Below are 14,294 nucleotides of genomic sequence, written 5' to 3'. Positions count from 1 at the left end.
ACCTTGTCTACTTCCCCAACAATGCCTCTCATGATTTTATAAACCTCTATAAGGTCACTCCTCATCCTCCTATGCTGCAGGGAAAAAAAGACTCAGCCTATCTAGCCTGTCCTCCGGTCACGGTAGCATTCTTGTAAATCTTTTCTGCACCCTTTCCAGTTTAATAGCTCCTTTTCAATAGCAGGGCGACAAGAATTGTGCACTGTAATCCAAAAGTAGCCTCACCAATGTCCTGTACAGCCACAACATGACGTCCCAATTCCTATACCCAATGCTTTGATCAATAAAGGCAAGCGTGTTAAATGACTTCTTCACTACCCTGTCTACCTGTGATGCCACTTTCACTGAACTATGTACCTGTATCCCCTAGGTCTCTGTTCAACAACAGTCCCTGGGGCTCCACCATTAACTGCCTAAGTCCTGATATTAGGCAACCGTCCAGGCTAGCAAGACCAAAAACAAGATCCCCAGCTAAGATGCACTGGCTCAACACTCTGGGCTGAAAGACCACCAGCATGACACTCCAACTGAACAGGACTCTAGTTAATATCCCAGGTTGGCAGGAAAATACTCTGTCCTAGTGTAGAAGGTAACAATTTTCCAGAATCAACATTTCCAGTTCTTTTCAGGATCATTAAAATGCTTTTAAGTCTCAGCTCCTCAATTATACTTCCTCCCCAGATAAAAATCAGGTTGCTCTAAGATTTATTTTCTGTGATTCTTTTAGCTTTTAATTGGAGAAGTTCATAGTTACCTCAATCAGGAAATCTCCCGTCCTAAGTCCAGCTTTCCATGCCACTCCTTCCACATCCACAGATTCCAGGTATTGCAATGCTGGGAATGCTGGTGTTGGGGTGAACTCTTCAATTGGAGTCTCCGCTGTGGGAAAAAAGTAGAGTCTAAGTGAATCAATTACATTAGCTTGTACCTACTCTCTTATTCCCTTTAACCTGAGTGCTTTTTGAATCTTGATTTTCTCTGCATCGAAGATATTTTGATAATAGTGCTAAATAATATCCTTATTATTCCTGTTATTAATTCTTATTCTTATTTGGCAAAATTATCGACAGTTAATAGTGCTAAATAATATCCTTATTATTCCTGTTATTAATTCTTATTCTTATTTGGCAAAATTATCGACAGATAGTTTATATTGATAGTCTAGGTCAGCTTTTTGATATAAAGAATATCAAAATTTGGAAGGGTCTGCCCTGTTGACTTAGGTGAAGAGCAAAACAGAATGCTGATTAGACTTATATTAATTTCAATGAGAAATATTCAATTTTAAATCCTAACATTGTGAAGGGGGAGAAAATGACAGTATTTACATGATGAGATAAAGTCGGAGACAAAAGTGGGTGATATAAGGGACAGTAATGGGGTAGAGTACTGGGCTACCAAGGATCTACATTGAAGATAATAACGGATTTGAGTAGGGAAATTGAATGGGATGAAGACAGAAAATTGCAATGGGTTAGCTGACAGGACCAGAATGGGTGAGAGAAAAGATAATAAAATTGGTTTGTTGTAGGGAAAATGCAATGGCTTACACTAGGAGACTGTGATAGGGTAGAGAATGCAATGGGGATGAAGTAGGGGGCCACAGTGGGTTAGTTTAGGAGAATGGAACAGGTTGGAATAAAACACCAGTTTGGGATTAGAATAGGAGATCTCAAAGGGTTAAACAATACAAACTGTGATGGAGTACAGTAAAAAAAAACTGCATTATCTTAGAGTTGGGGACCACGAGGGGGTACTTTAGAAGACTGCAAAAGATGAGGAAGAAGAATGGATCTGTGATTGGGTAATGTGGATACGTGTGAAGTCATCCAATTTGGTAGGAAGAAAGGAGGCATGTGAGATTTCAATGCAATTCAACTAGAGACTGCATTAGGATAGAGAAGAAGACTGAAAAAGGCTTCAATAGAGGACTATGATGGATTAGAGTATGAGAATATAATGGGATACTGTAGCAGACTGGTGAGGTTAGAGGGGGGAGCTGAGAGCAGAGAATATAAGAGAATGCAATGCAACTGACTTGAAGCCTACAGTCGGGTAGGCTAGGAGATTGCAAAGGGGCTAGAGAAGAATGCAAGGAGTCTAGAGTAAGAATCTGCAATGTGTTAAGAATAGCTGATCAAACGGGTGAACAGGTTTGCAGTAATATTAGAGGAGCACACTGTGATGTGTTAGAATAGATGACTGTGGTGAGTTAAAATAGTGAACTATGACTGAGTGGTTCAGGAAACTACAACAGATTTTGAGAATGGAACTGTGAAGATGTAGCATAAGAGACTGAAATGTGTTCGGCTAGGAGATAGCGGAGGGCATTATAGGAGGCTGCAATGTTTTAGTATACAGCAATGCAATTGGACAGTTTAGAAGAATACATTGCATTTGAATTTTTTGGCTGTATTAGGCTGAGTAATGTGGTTACAGCAGAAGACTATCATGCGTAGGACAGAACACTGGTTAGAATATAGAATCATGAGTAGACGATTCAGCCGCCAAGCTTGCTCCATTATTTTAAATCATGGCTAGTCATCTAAAAGCCATACCTCAGTGATATCTCCATATCAATTGATGTTGTTAGGAATTAGAAATACTTCAATCTCTACATCAATCTTGAATCTATTAAATAACTGAGCTTTCACAATTTGCTGGAGTAGAAACTTTCAAAGATTCGTCAACCTCTGAACAAAGAAGTTCCACCTCATTTCAGTCCTAAATGGTTTCCCTTTTATGTTAAGATTGTATCCCCCTGGTTTTAGACATGTTAGTATCCAGATAGAATCCTTTCTGCATTGACCCTGTCGAGGTCTTTTGAGAATTCTGTAAGTTTCTATGAGATTTTCTTTCCTAATTCAAAACCTCAGAGAACAGAGGCACAGTTTCCTCAATCTCTCAACATTGGACAATCCCAGCATTCCTGAAATCAGTCTGGTGAATCTTGCTACATTCTCTCTATTGCAATTGTATCTCTGCTTAGGTAAGGAGGGCAGAACTACACATGTTACCCCAGATGTCGTCTTTTCCAGTGTTTTATACAACTGGAACAAGACTCCTGAGCTCCTATATTCAAATCCACCTGTGATAAAAGCCACCATACTGATTATCTTCAAACGGCTTGTGGCACTTGCATATCAGCTTTCAATAACTTACAAACAAAAGGACACATAAGTTCTTTTGGACATCAACATCTCTCACCATTTGGGAAATACTCTGCACCTTTATTCTTCCTACCAAATTGGATGACTTCACACTTATCCACATTATATTCCATCTGCCCATTCACTGAGAAGATTTAAGTCATCTGGAAGCCTCTTTGCATGCCATTCACAACTCTCATTTCCACCAAATTTTGTTCATTTGATAACTTGGAAATGTTACAATTGATGCCCACCCCAAACCATTCCTATAGACTGTGAATAATTGCAGGCCGAGGGCCTATCCTGTGTAACCACTTAGGTACAGATTGCCAACTTGAGAATGACCCATTTATTCTACTGCATGTTTTCTCTAAAATCACTTTTCTATTAATGCTACTACATTTATTCCCTATCTCCTATGCTTTAATTTTGTTCAATAACCTTCTGTTGTGGGACTTTATCAAGCCTTCTGAAAATCCAAATACACCACCTCCACCTGCTCTCCTGCTAGCAGGTTTGTCAGTCATGATTGTTCCCTTCATAAATCTGTTTTTACTTTGCCCAAGCAGGCAATTATTTCCCAAGCATCCAGTTATCACAACCTTTCGAACAGATTTTAGTATTTTCCCTGCTACTGATGCCAAGCTAATACATCTATAGTTCTCTGTTTCCACTTTCCGTCTTGTGGTAAATAATGGGGTTACATTTGCAACCTAATTTGTAGGGACCACTGAAGGATTAATACAATTTTGAAGAACAGCCACTAATACATTCAATATCACTGTAGCTATCTCTTTCAACAACATCAGGTGAAGATCATTGGCCCCCAGGGATTTGTCAACTTTCAGTCCAATTAATTTCTCAAACACTACATTTTTATAACTAATTTCTTTCAGTTCCTCACTTTCACTGGACCCTTAGATGGCAAGTGTTGCAGGGAGACTTCTTGTGTATTCCTCTATAATGACAGACTGAAAATACACAGACGGAACGACACAAGACTGTAATAGGTGGTCCTTGAGAATTCAATGAATTAATGTAGGGTACTATGAAGTGATATAAAACAGGATTAACTTGCGCTCAAGTGGATTATAAACTGCTGGTATTGGAGGAGAATACTATGATTTTTAAGACAAAGTGGTTGCAAAGAGGTAGAACTGGAGATTGTAAGAAATTTAAAAATGGTAGATTTGGAAACTACAATGGGTTCATGTAGGAGACTGCAACAGATTTGAGTAAATGACTACTACAAGTTAGAGTAGGGTATTAATATAATAAGTAGTCAAACAGGTGAGTGGGGCTAAATGATTCATTAACTTAGTGGATGTAAATTGGGAATCAGGGACTTCTCAGTTCTTTTTGGATGTTATAGTACCTTTGGACCAGAAGATCTTGGTACAACTCCATCGCATCTGCTCCACAGGTATGCAGTAACATCTCCGTAAAGGTTGATGATAAAATATCTAAAGTGGAAACTAGTGAGATTTGTGTGTGGAAGGACCTGGGTCAGACTATGCAGTTAATAAACTCAATGTGTACACAAATGTGAATTGGTTTCTGTCTCAGACTGGCTTAGATCCATACTGATTTTTGGAAAAGGGGTGATCAATTTATCATGAAGATTGGAAATTAAGAGGTCTTTTCAGACAGAAGACTGTAATTGGAGCAGTTTTAGAACAGACTAACTGCAAATATTGGGATATAACTTCCCACTGATGTTTTATGAAGCCGAGCTTTACAATCATGGCAAAATAAAATGGATGCATGGACATTGGGTACATCTTCACCTAGAAAGAAGCAAGCTGTGGCATTATTACTTCCTACTTGAATAAAGATCTGATGCACAGTAGTTTCAGAGCTAGACGCTCAACAATATTTGGAAATTCTACTGAAATCTAAGGACAAACACAGATGCAGGATGACCTACACTGAATGCTTCTGGCCATTTGTCATATTTCAATAAGTTTAGAAACAGGATGGATATTCAGTCAATGACAATATAATTGGATTTAATAGACTATTTGCAAAAGTGCAAAATATTTACTTGGTGATTCTGAATTCAGTGCATAACTTTAATACTCCTGGCTATACAAAAGTATTGAAAACGAGTAAACTCCCAGTATGAACTGTAGTTAGATTTTCACAAAGAAATACACTTCTGGAACAGATTTCAAAAACCTTTAAACAAAATTCCTGCAAAGCCATTCATTCCCAGTGGCCTACATGGCTCAACTGGATATTTGGCAGTGACACAAAAAATTGAGGATTTAACAGTAGTTGCTATGTGACACCATCTAGGTAGGGGTTGAAAACTATATGAAAGAGGAATCATGCCTAAAAAGACTGATGATAGAGATTTCTTAGGCAACTATAACAGACAAATGGAACTGGGGTCTATCACAGAAGAATGAATGACAGGAACATCCAGGGGATCGTCAACATTTATTTTAGACGTGACTCAAAATACCATTTTGCAATGATTTGTTCTAAATGGAATGACAAGGCTTTTGTAATTATGAACAATATGGAAGGTTCAGAAGGAAAAGGTGGTTATTCAGATTAGACAGGGAAACTGTACTAATCACAAGAAGCTCAGCTCAATAATGAATATTTTAATTGCAGACTCATTCAATTGCAGTATGATGTGTGAAGTTGTAACAGGCCACATATTTTGGTTTTGGGACTGTAAACTGGCATGGAAGTTCAACTGCTATAATTGTAATACCGGAACAGTTTTACAACTTTAACTTGTTCAGCTCGCTGAAACAATTTTGATTTTTAAAGCACTGAGAGGGAAAATCTGAGATTGAGCAACACTAAGAAATTTTCGAGTTGAAGAAATTCTGCTTGAAAACAGCCTTCTGATTGTTCAAGTTGCAAAGTGTTAAAACGCTGTAAGTGCAAGGAGCAGAGAAAAAAAATCCAAAGCCTGTGAACCCTGTGGACAGAAATCAACCACCTTTCCCTTGCTCACCAAGTGGTAAAAAGTCAGAAAACTCAGGAAAGCTAAGAAGAATTTTAAAACAGCAAGAGGTCAAAGTTCACCTGATCACCCACGGAATTAAAGAATGACCATAAACCAAAAGAAAACACCAGGTCATCATTGATAATGGGAACTGCAGATCCTGTAGAATCCAAGATAACGAAGTGTGAAGCTGGATGAACACAGCAGGCCAAGCAGCATCTCAGGAGCACAGAAGCTGACGTTTCGGGCCTAGACCCTTCATCAGAGAGGGGGATTGGGGAGAGGGTTCTGGAATAAATAGGGAGAGAGGGGGAAGCGGACCGAAGATGGAGACAAAAGAAGATAGGTGGAGAGGAGAGTAATGGTGGGGAGGTAGGGAGGGGATAGGTCAGTCCAGGGAAGACGGACAGGTAGACAGGTCATCATTGCTTAGTACCATCTGAAAATAACTTTCTATGTTGTGCTCTGGACTTCTAATCTCCAGAATTTTGTATACCTTGTTTATATTGTTTTTAACCTCCAATATTAATGTTAAACCATTTGTTTTTGGTCTGTGTTAATCATGACTGAGCCTCTCTGTTTTGGGGAGTTTTTTTCAGGGACTCTTATTAAAGCGTTTCAGAATAAAAGCTATTTTACTGCCACTGACAAAACCTGGTGTTAATTGCTTTTGCCTTGATAAGCAATCAGTGAGGCAAATTTGTCATTTTGATGGTCTCTTTGAGATTTTGTACATTTGTATATTTTGTGACAGCTTGTGGAAATGTGAGGTATGATTATTGGTACATTCCTCCAAGTTTAATCATGGATTAAAATGTTAATTAGATCCTTTAAATAGTATGAACCAAAATAAGCTTCACGAATTTGAGAGTTCTATCTCCTTAAGGTTACACCATTATAACATGCTTAAATTGCTAAAAAATGAGATTTAGCTCCCTGTTATGTATCTGTGGTAAACTACTTTATTAGCACCAATGCAGTTTAAAGTGAATTAGCTGTACTTTTGAGCTGGCCGTCTTTGTAAAAGACTCAAATGAACGTGGACGTAGCGCAAGACAAAGCAATTGTTTTTGGGAAGTCAGTAAATTTACAGTTACATAATATGTACATTACCGTATTACTCAAATCCAAATATTAAGCAAATGTACTATTGGTCACTGGAAGTATGTGGTTAACAAGAAAAGAATGGCTGGTTATCTTAAAACTACATCAATAGTTTTCCTGTCCATCCTCTTACAGGCTTAACATTCTGCTAAAGGATACAAGAGAAAGTGAAGATGAGTACAAGAAACTGGAGAAGAGATAAGCCATACATGATTAGGACCTTAAATCAGCTTCACTAAAGGAAGAACAGGATGATGTGTGACTTTGAGGGGAACTTGCAGGTGCCAGTGCTCGTATGTATCTGTTGCCCTTGTCTTTCTAGATAGGAGTAGTTTGGCATGAAAGGTGCTGTCTACGGAGAGTTGGTGAACTTCTGCAGTGGATCTTATATGTGCTACAGAGTGGAAGAAATGAATGTTTGTGGAAGTAATGCTAATCAAGCTGGTTGCTTTATCCTAGATGGTGTTGAGCTTCTTGAATGTTATTGGACCTGCATTCATAGAAGCAAGTGGGGAGTATTCCGTCACACTCTTGACTTGTATCCTATAGACAGTGAATGGAATTTGGAGAGTCAGGATGTGAGCTGCCTGTGAGAGGATTCCCAGCCTACCACCTGCTCTTGAAACTACAGCGTTTATGTGGCTAGTCCAGTTCAGTTCTGGTCAATGGTAACCCCCAGGATGTTGATGTTGGAGAATTCAGCAAATGTCATTAGATATTAAGAAGTATTGTTTGGATTCTCTCTTGTTGGAATTGGACATTGCCTCGCACTTGTGTGGCATGAATTATCTGCCACTTGTCAGTCAAAACCTAGACATTGCCCAGATTCTGTTGATGTAGTCAATGGTAACCACCGGGATGTTGACAGTAGTAATGCCATTGAACATCAAAGGGTGACAGTTGGATTTTCTCTTGTTAAAGATGGCCATTAACTAGTTTATTGGTAGAGCAAAAATTACCTGGCAGTTATCATCCTAAGTCTGAATGTTTTTCAGGTCATGCTGTATTTGAACATGGACTGTTTCAGTATCTGAAGGGTTGTGAATAGCACTCATTGAATAATGCTGAACATTGTGCAATCATCAGTAAACATCCCTACTTCTGACCTTATGAAGCGGGGGAGCTCATCGATGAAACAGCTGAAGACTGTTGGGGGCAGGACCATGAATAACTCCTGCAAATGATGTCCTGTAGCTGACGGGATTAACTTTTACCGGCTACAACCATCCTACTTTATGGTAGGTATGACTGCAATAGCAGAGTGATTTCCATCTAAACCCCATTGACTCCATTTTTGCTCAGGTTCTTTGCTGTTATGATGTTATGTGCAGTCACTCTCACTTCCTCTCTTGAGTTTGACTATTTTGTCCATGTTTGGATGATGTCTACCATGAGGCAAAGAGCTGAGTAGGCCTTGCAGAACCCAAGTTGATCTTCATTGAGAGAGTTATAGCATTGTCTATGGACACCTTCCATCAATTTGCTAATTTTTGAAAGTTGACTAATGGGGAGGTAACTGTTTGGGTTGGATTATTTTTCTTTTTGTGGACAAAGCATTTTATGTTTTGTTGCATAGATGCTAATTTCATAGCTGTACTGTAACAGCTTGGTTTGGGGTGTAGTTAGTTCTGGGGCACACATATTTAGTACAATGAAAAAATGTTGCCAGTGCCCATAACCTTCAGCCATTTCTTGGTAGCAGGCGGAGTAAATTTAATGAATTGGCTGAATGCTGGCACCTATAGTGTAGGGATCCTCAGAATGTATCATACACTAATGGCTCTAGATGTTTGAAAATGCATCAATGTCGTCTTTTGCACTGAGGTGCTGGCTCTGCCATCATTAAGAAATATATATTTATTGCGCTTCTCCTTCAAGTGATTTGTTTAAGTTTTCACCATAATTTGTGACTAGATATGGCAGGACTACAATGCTTAGGTCTGATCTGTTGGTTGGGGGATATCTCAGCTCTCATTCTGCTTATGCTGCTTGGTGCGCAGGTATCCTGTGTTATAGCTTCAAAAGATTGAGACATTACTTCTCGGTATTCCTGGTGCTACTCATGGCAGATCCTTCTGGATTCTTTATTGACCCACTGTTGAACCCCTGGATTGGTAGTATTGGTGGAGAGTGGAGGATATACTGAGTAATGAAATTACATGTGGTTGAATATAATTCTGCCGCTGCTGATGGCCCATAGTGCCTCGTGTACACCCAGTCCTGAGTTGCTAAGTCTGTTCAAAATCTAGGTCATTCAGTGTAATGATGGTGTGTCACACAACACAGTGGAGGATATCCCCAAAGTGACGTTAGGACTTTATCTCAGTAAGGACTGTGTAGTGGTCATTCCTACAGATATTCTCATGGACAGATTCATCTGCTACAGGTAGATTTGCAAAGCTGAGTTCAATCATTTTTTTTCCTCTTGTTGACTCCATCACTACCTGCTGTGGGCCTAGTCCAGCAGGTATATCCTATAGAACTTGGCCACCTTGAACAGTTATGTTGCTATTGAGCCAGTTTTGGAGGAGGACATTGAAATCCCTCACTGAGAATACATATGTCCATTGCCATTCTCACTGCATGCTCCAAGTGTTGTTCAACATGATGGAGAAATGATTTGTCAGCCGAGAGTCAGGGTTGGGGGTGAAGGTTGTAGTTTGTAATTAGCAAGAAGTTTCCTTTTTCATGTTAGACCTAATGCCACACGACTTTGGTGGCCTGCATCCAATGTTGAGGACTCCCAGGGTAACTACCTCTGGATTTCATACCAGTCCTGCCACCTTACTGGGTCTATCCCTTTGGTGGGACAGAACATTCTTAGAGATGGTGATATTGGTGTCTGTGATGTTGTCTGGCTGTTGTTTCACTAGTGTTGAGACAGCTTTCTCAGTTTTGTTACAAGCTCACAGATGTTAGCAAGAAGGATTTTGCAGGGTTGCCAGTGCTATGCACACCATTGTCATTTCTGATGCTTAGTCAAATCTGGTGATCCATCCAATTTCATTCCTCAGTTAGAAACAATGAAGTGGCTTGCTCGGCAATATCAGACAGCATTTAAAAGTCAACCACATTGCTGTGCATCTGGAGTCACATGCAGGTAAGACCTTCTCCACAGGACACTGGTGAATCAGGTTTTTCTAGCAAAAAACATAAAAAATGGACTGTAAAAGCTTCTATAGGTATGTAAAAAAGAATTGTTCAGCTGAAACAAATATAAGTCTAATGCAGAGAGTCAGGAGAATTTAAAATAACGAATAAATAAATAGCATAGAAGCTAAATGATTACTCTGTTTTCACTGAGAAAGATACAGGAAATCTCCCAAAAGTAGAGATCCGAGTGTCTAGGGGGAACGAGGAGGTGAAGGAAACTAGCATTTGTGAGAAGATTATATTGGGGAAATGGATGGGGCTGAAAGATGATAAATCCCCAGGACCTTAGAGTCTACATCCTCGAGTGTTGACGGAGGTGGCTATAGAGATATTCACTTCAATGGTGATTACCTTCAAAAGATCTATAAATTTTGGAATGAATCCTATGGATTGGAAGGTAATAAATGTCAGCTCATTATTTAAAAGGAAACGAGAAAAATAAAAATGGGAACTACACATTTTTTTAGCTTCACATCAATAGTAGGATAAATGCTAGAATCTATTACAAAGGAAACGTTAAATAGACCACTGATCCGACCATCCTTTCAACTTAGATCATAATGATCTGACTGAGCATAGATTGATAAATAGGAAATTGGGTTGGATGAACTTGTTGAAGTTTTTTTTGAAGTTATTTCCAACAAGATTGGTAAAGGGGAGTTGAATGACATGTCACACTTAGATTTTAGGAACGCTTCTGATACAGTTGCCCACAAGAAGCTGGTTAGAAAAGTTAAAGCACATGGAATATCAGATAAATATACTGGCATGGATGAAGAATTAACCAAAAGACAGAAAACAGAGAGTCACAGATGAGTCATTCTCACAGACAGTGATTGGTTGGGACCACAAGGATTATTATTTGGGCCCCAGCTGTTCACAAGATATATCAGTAATTTGACTTGAGACCATGGGACCTATTGTGGTACAGAGGTGGTGTCTCAACCTCTGAGCCTGTAGGCCTGGGATCAAGTCCCACCCTCTCAAGAGGTGTGTTATCCATCTCTGATGAGGTTGATTGGAAAATGTCTTGATTTGGGACCAACTGAAATATTTCCAAATTTACAGATGATATTAAACTAAATGGAACGTATGTTGTGGGGAAAATGTAAAACAATTCAGGAGGATTTGAAAGCAAGTACACAGTAGATCGAACATAATGTGGAAAAATGCAAGGCTGTCAACTTTGTTACGAGAAAGAGATGTGCAGGGTATTTTGTAAATGATGGAGCTTGGAAAGTGTAGATGTACAAAGAGACCTAGGTTTTTCTATTAATAAGGTCAGTGATAAGGCTAACATTTGGGTGCTGAAATCTAATAGAATATTAACCTTTATTTCAAGAGGTATCAAGAACAGGGGTAGTGAAATCTAGCTTCAAATGTATGGAAGCTTGGCTAGACTGCACCTGGAACACTGCAATTTAAGTCTCATTATCTCAAGATCGAGGAGCAATCATCTGTGAAAAATACCTCAGTGGTGCCATTGAATATTGGGGCTGGGGGTTAGTGGGGGACTGATTAGATTCCCTTGTTGTAGATCATTGATTGACACTTGTGCGATGTGTATGTTGTAGCAATTTATGAAGTCAAGTCTGAATGCCATCCAGGTTTTGCTGCGTGTAGGCCTGGATTCCACATTGAGGGATTTATGAATGAAATGTAACATGGTGTAATCATCAGTGAACACCCCAACATCTGACAGTGTGATAGAGGGAAGGCCATTGATGAAACAACTAAAAATGATCGGATATTATTATGAGGAAACATGCAGAGCTATTATAGGGATAACAAGCTGTACAGCTGGATGAACACAGCAGGCCAAGCAGCATCAGAGAAGCAGGAAAGCTGACATTTCAGGCTTAGACCCTACTTCAGATTTGATTTGATTTGATTTATTGTCACACATACCTAAGTACAGTAAAAAGCTTTGTTCATGAGCAGTACATGCAGGTCATTGTAAGCAAAGACAAATAGATCATAAGGTGAAAAACAAAATTGGACTCAGTGAGACATACAAGATGTGCACTAGGCAAGATCAACGTTATTTGAAGTTAGAGAGTCCATTCATCAGTCTAATAACAACGGAGAAGAAGCCATTCTTGAACCTGCTGGTGTGTGTTCAAGCATCTGTATCTTCTGCCTGATGGAAGAGGTTGTAGGAGAGCATAACTGGGGTGGGAGGAGTCTTTGATGATGTTGGCAGCCTTTCCTTAGCAACAAGAGGTGTAAATGGAGTCCACGGATAGAAGGCTGGCTTCCATGATGGTCTGGGCCATGCACACAACCATCTGTAGTTTCTTACGGTCCTAGGCAGAGCAGTTGTCACACCAGGCTGTCGTGCACCCGGACAGTATTTTTTCTATAGTGCATCAGTAAAGGTTAGTGAGGGTCCTTGAGGACACGCCAGATTTCCTTAGCTGCCGGAGAAAGAACAGGTATTGTTGCAGTGGTAGCATCTTCACCCGAGCCAGAAGATTCAGTTTTACAACCCATTCCAGGACTCGATAATCAAGGAAAGTGCATTTGAATCTCAGCTAAATAGGTTGAGTATCTAGTTGTACTTCCTTCCAACATGTGCTATTGGCAGGCGGTAAGTGTAGGACAGATACCTGGTCAATGATGTGATGGAAAGACATTACAGTCTGTTATCACAATTCTCCATTTCAGATTATGACATCCATAAGAAAGTATATGTTGTCACAGCAACATTTTGGGGAAGAAGTTGCTGGATGTCTGGTTTAAATCAAATTTGTGCCAACAGCATGGAGTTTAATCCCCATTCGGCCTGAAGTGGATTCAGGACCTGCTTTCTTGGCTTATCCTTGACGCAGATCACGATGTCATCAGACTTGCCTTGAGCACAGAACTCAAGGTCAACATAATAAGGGAAATTTAGTTGCCCAAGTAATAGTATGAAGTAGACCAGGGAAGCACATTCTTCAGTATATTCAGAAGAATATATAAGGTATAATATATGAGGTATGCAAGATAATGAGAGGCATAGATAGAGTTGATAGCCAGAGACTATTTCCCAGGGCAGAAATGGCTAACACGAGGGGTCATAGTTTTAAGCTGGTTGGAGGAAAGTATAGAGGGGATGTCAGAGGCGGGTTCTTTACAGAGAGAGTTGTGAGAGCATGGAATGCGTTGCCAGCAGCAGTTGTGGAAGCAAGGTCATTGGGGACATTTAAGAGACTGCTGGACATGCATATGGTCACAGAAATTTGAGCGTGCATTCATGAGGATCAATGGTCGGCACAACATCGTGGGCTGAAGGGCCTGTTCTGTGCTGCACTGTTCTATGTTCTATGTTCTATGTTCTAATTATTGAGATTAGGATGCTTCCAGTCCAATGTTCTGGATCTGGGTCACAAGAATAAGGTGGAATCAAGAGTCCTTTGGTGACATTTAGCAGGCAGTTATCATAATGATAACAAGTTTATGTTAGCATAGAAAGGAATAAGGAGAAATCCAGAGTAAAGATAATTAGTTGGAGGACAGCTAATCTTGATTTGGAACAGGTCAATCCACACACATCGGAAAGAAACATTGCCAGACAAAACAGGAATTAAACACTGGGCTACCTTTGTAAAGAGCAGCAAGTTTGGGTATATTGGAGGTATATCCCTGTGAGACAAGGAGCTTTGGTAGGAAAAATGATAAAAGTGAGTAAGGTAAAACAGAAAAGGGATATGTATGACAAAATTCACATTCATAATGTCATGTTACTCTGGATGGAGAACTTTAATGTCCATCACCAAATGTGACTCTATAGCATCACTGCTGACTGAGTTGGCTGAGTTCTAAAAGACATAACTACAGGGATGGATGCAGCAGGCGAAGGAACCAACAACAGGTGAAAATCTATTTGACCTCATCCTCACCAATCTACTTGTTGTGGATATGTCTGTACATGAGAGCAT

At 39.7% G+C, this 14,294-nt stretch overlaps 1 protein-coding gene and 1 long non-coding RNA gene across 2 annotated transcripts in view; one reads left to right on the top strand and one right to left on the bottom strand.

Annotated features, from left to right (window-relative positions):
* shank3a (SH3 and multiple ankyrin repeat domains 3a) overlaps positions 1–14,294 on the bottom strand; it is a 730,589-nt gene that overhangs the window by 198,001 nt on the left and 518,294 nt on the right. The window contains exon 17 of the mRNA XM_059654527.1: positions 755–879. Within this exon, the coding sequence (XP_059510510.1) occupies positions 755–879 (125 nt within the window). The remainder of the gene's footprint in view (positions 1–754; positions 880–14,294) is intronic.
* Positions 1–14,294, top strand: part of LOC132210954 (uncharacterized) — a 189,541-nt gene that overhangs the window by 99,816 nt on the left and 75,431 nt on the right. The gene's annotated exons all lie outside the window — the stretch shown is intronic.

Source organism: Stegostoma tigrinum, chromosome 25 (assembly GCF_030684315.1).
Source record: "Stegostoma tigrinum isolate sSteTig4 chromosome 25, sSteTig4.hap1, whole genome shotgun sequence".
Taxonomy (NCBI): domain Eukaryota; kingdom Metazoa; phylum Chordata; class Chondrichthyes; order Orectolobiformes; family Stegostomatidae; genus Stegostoma; species Stegostoma tigrinum.
Note: the sequence above shows the minus strand (reverse complement) of the source record. Positions and strands in the feature narration are given on the sequence as shown.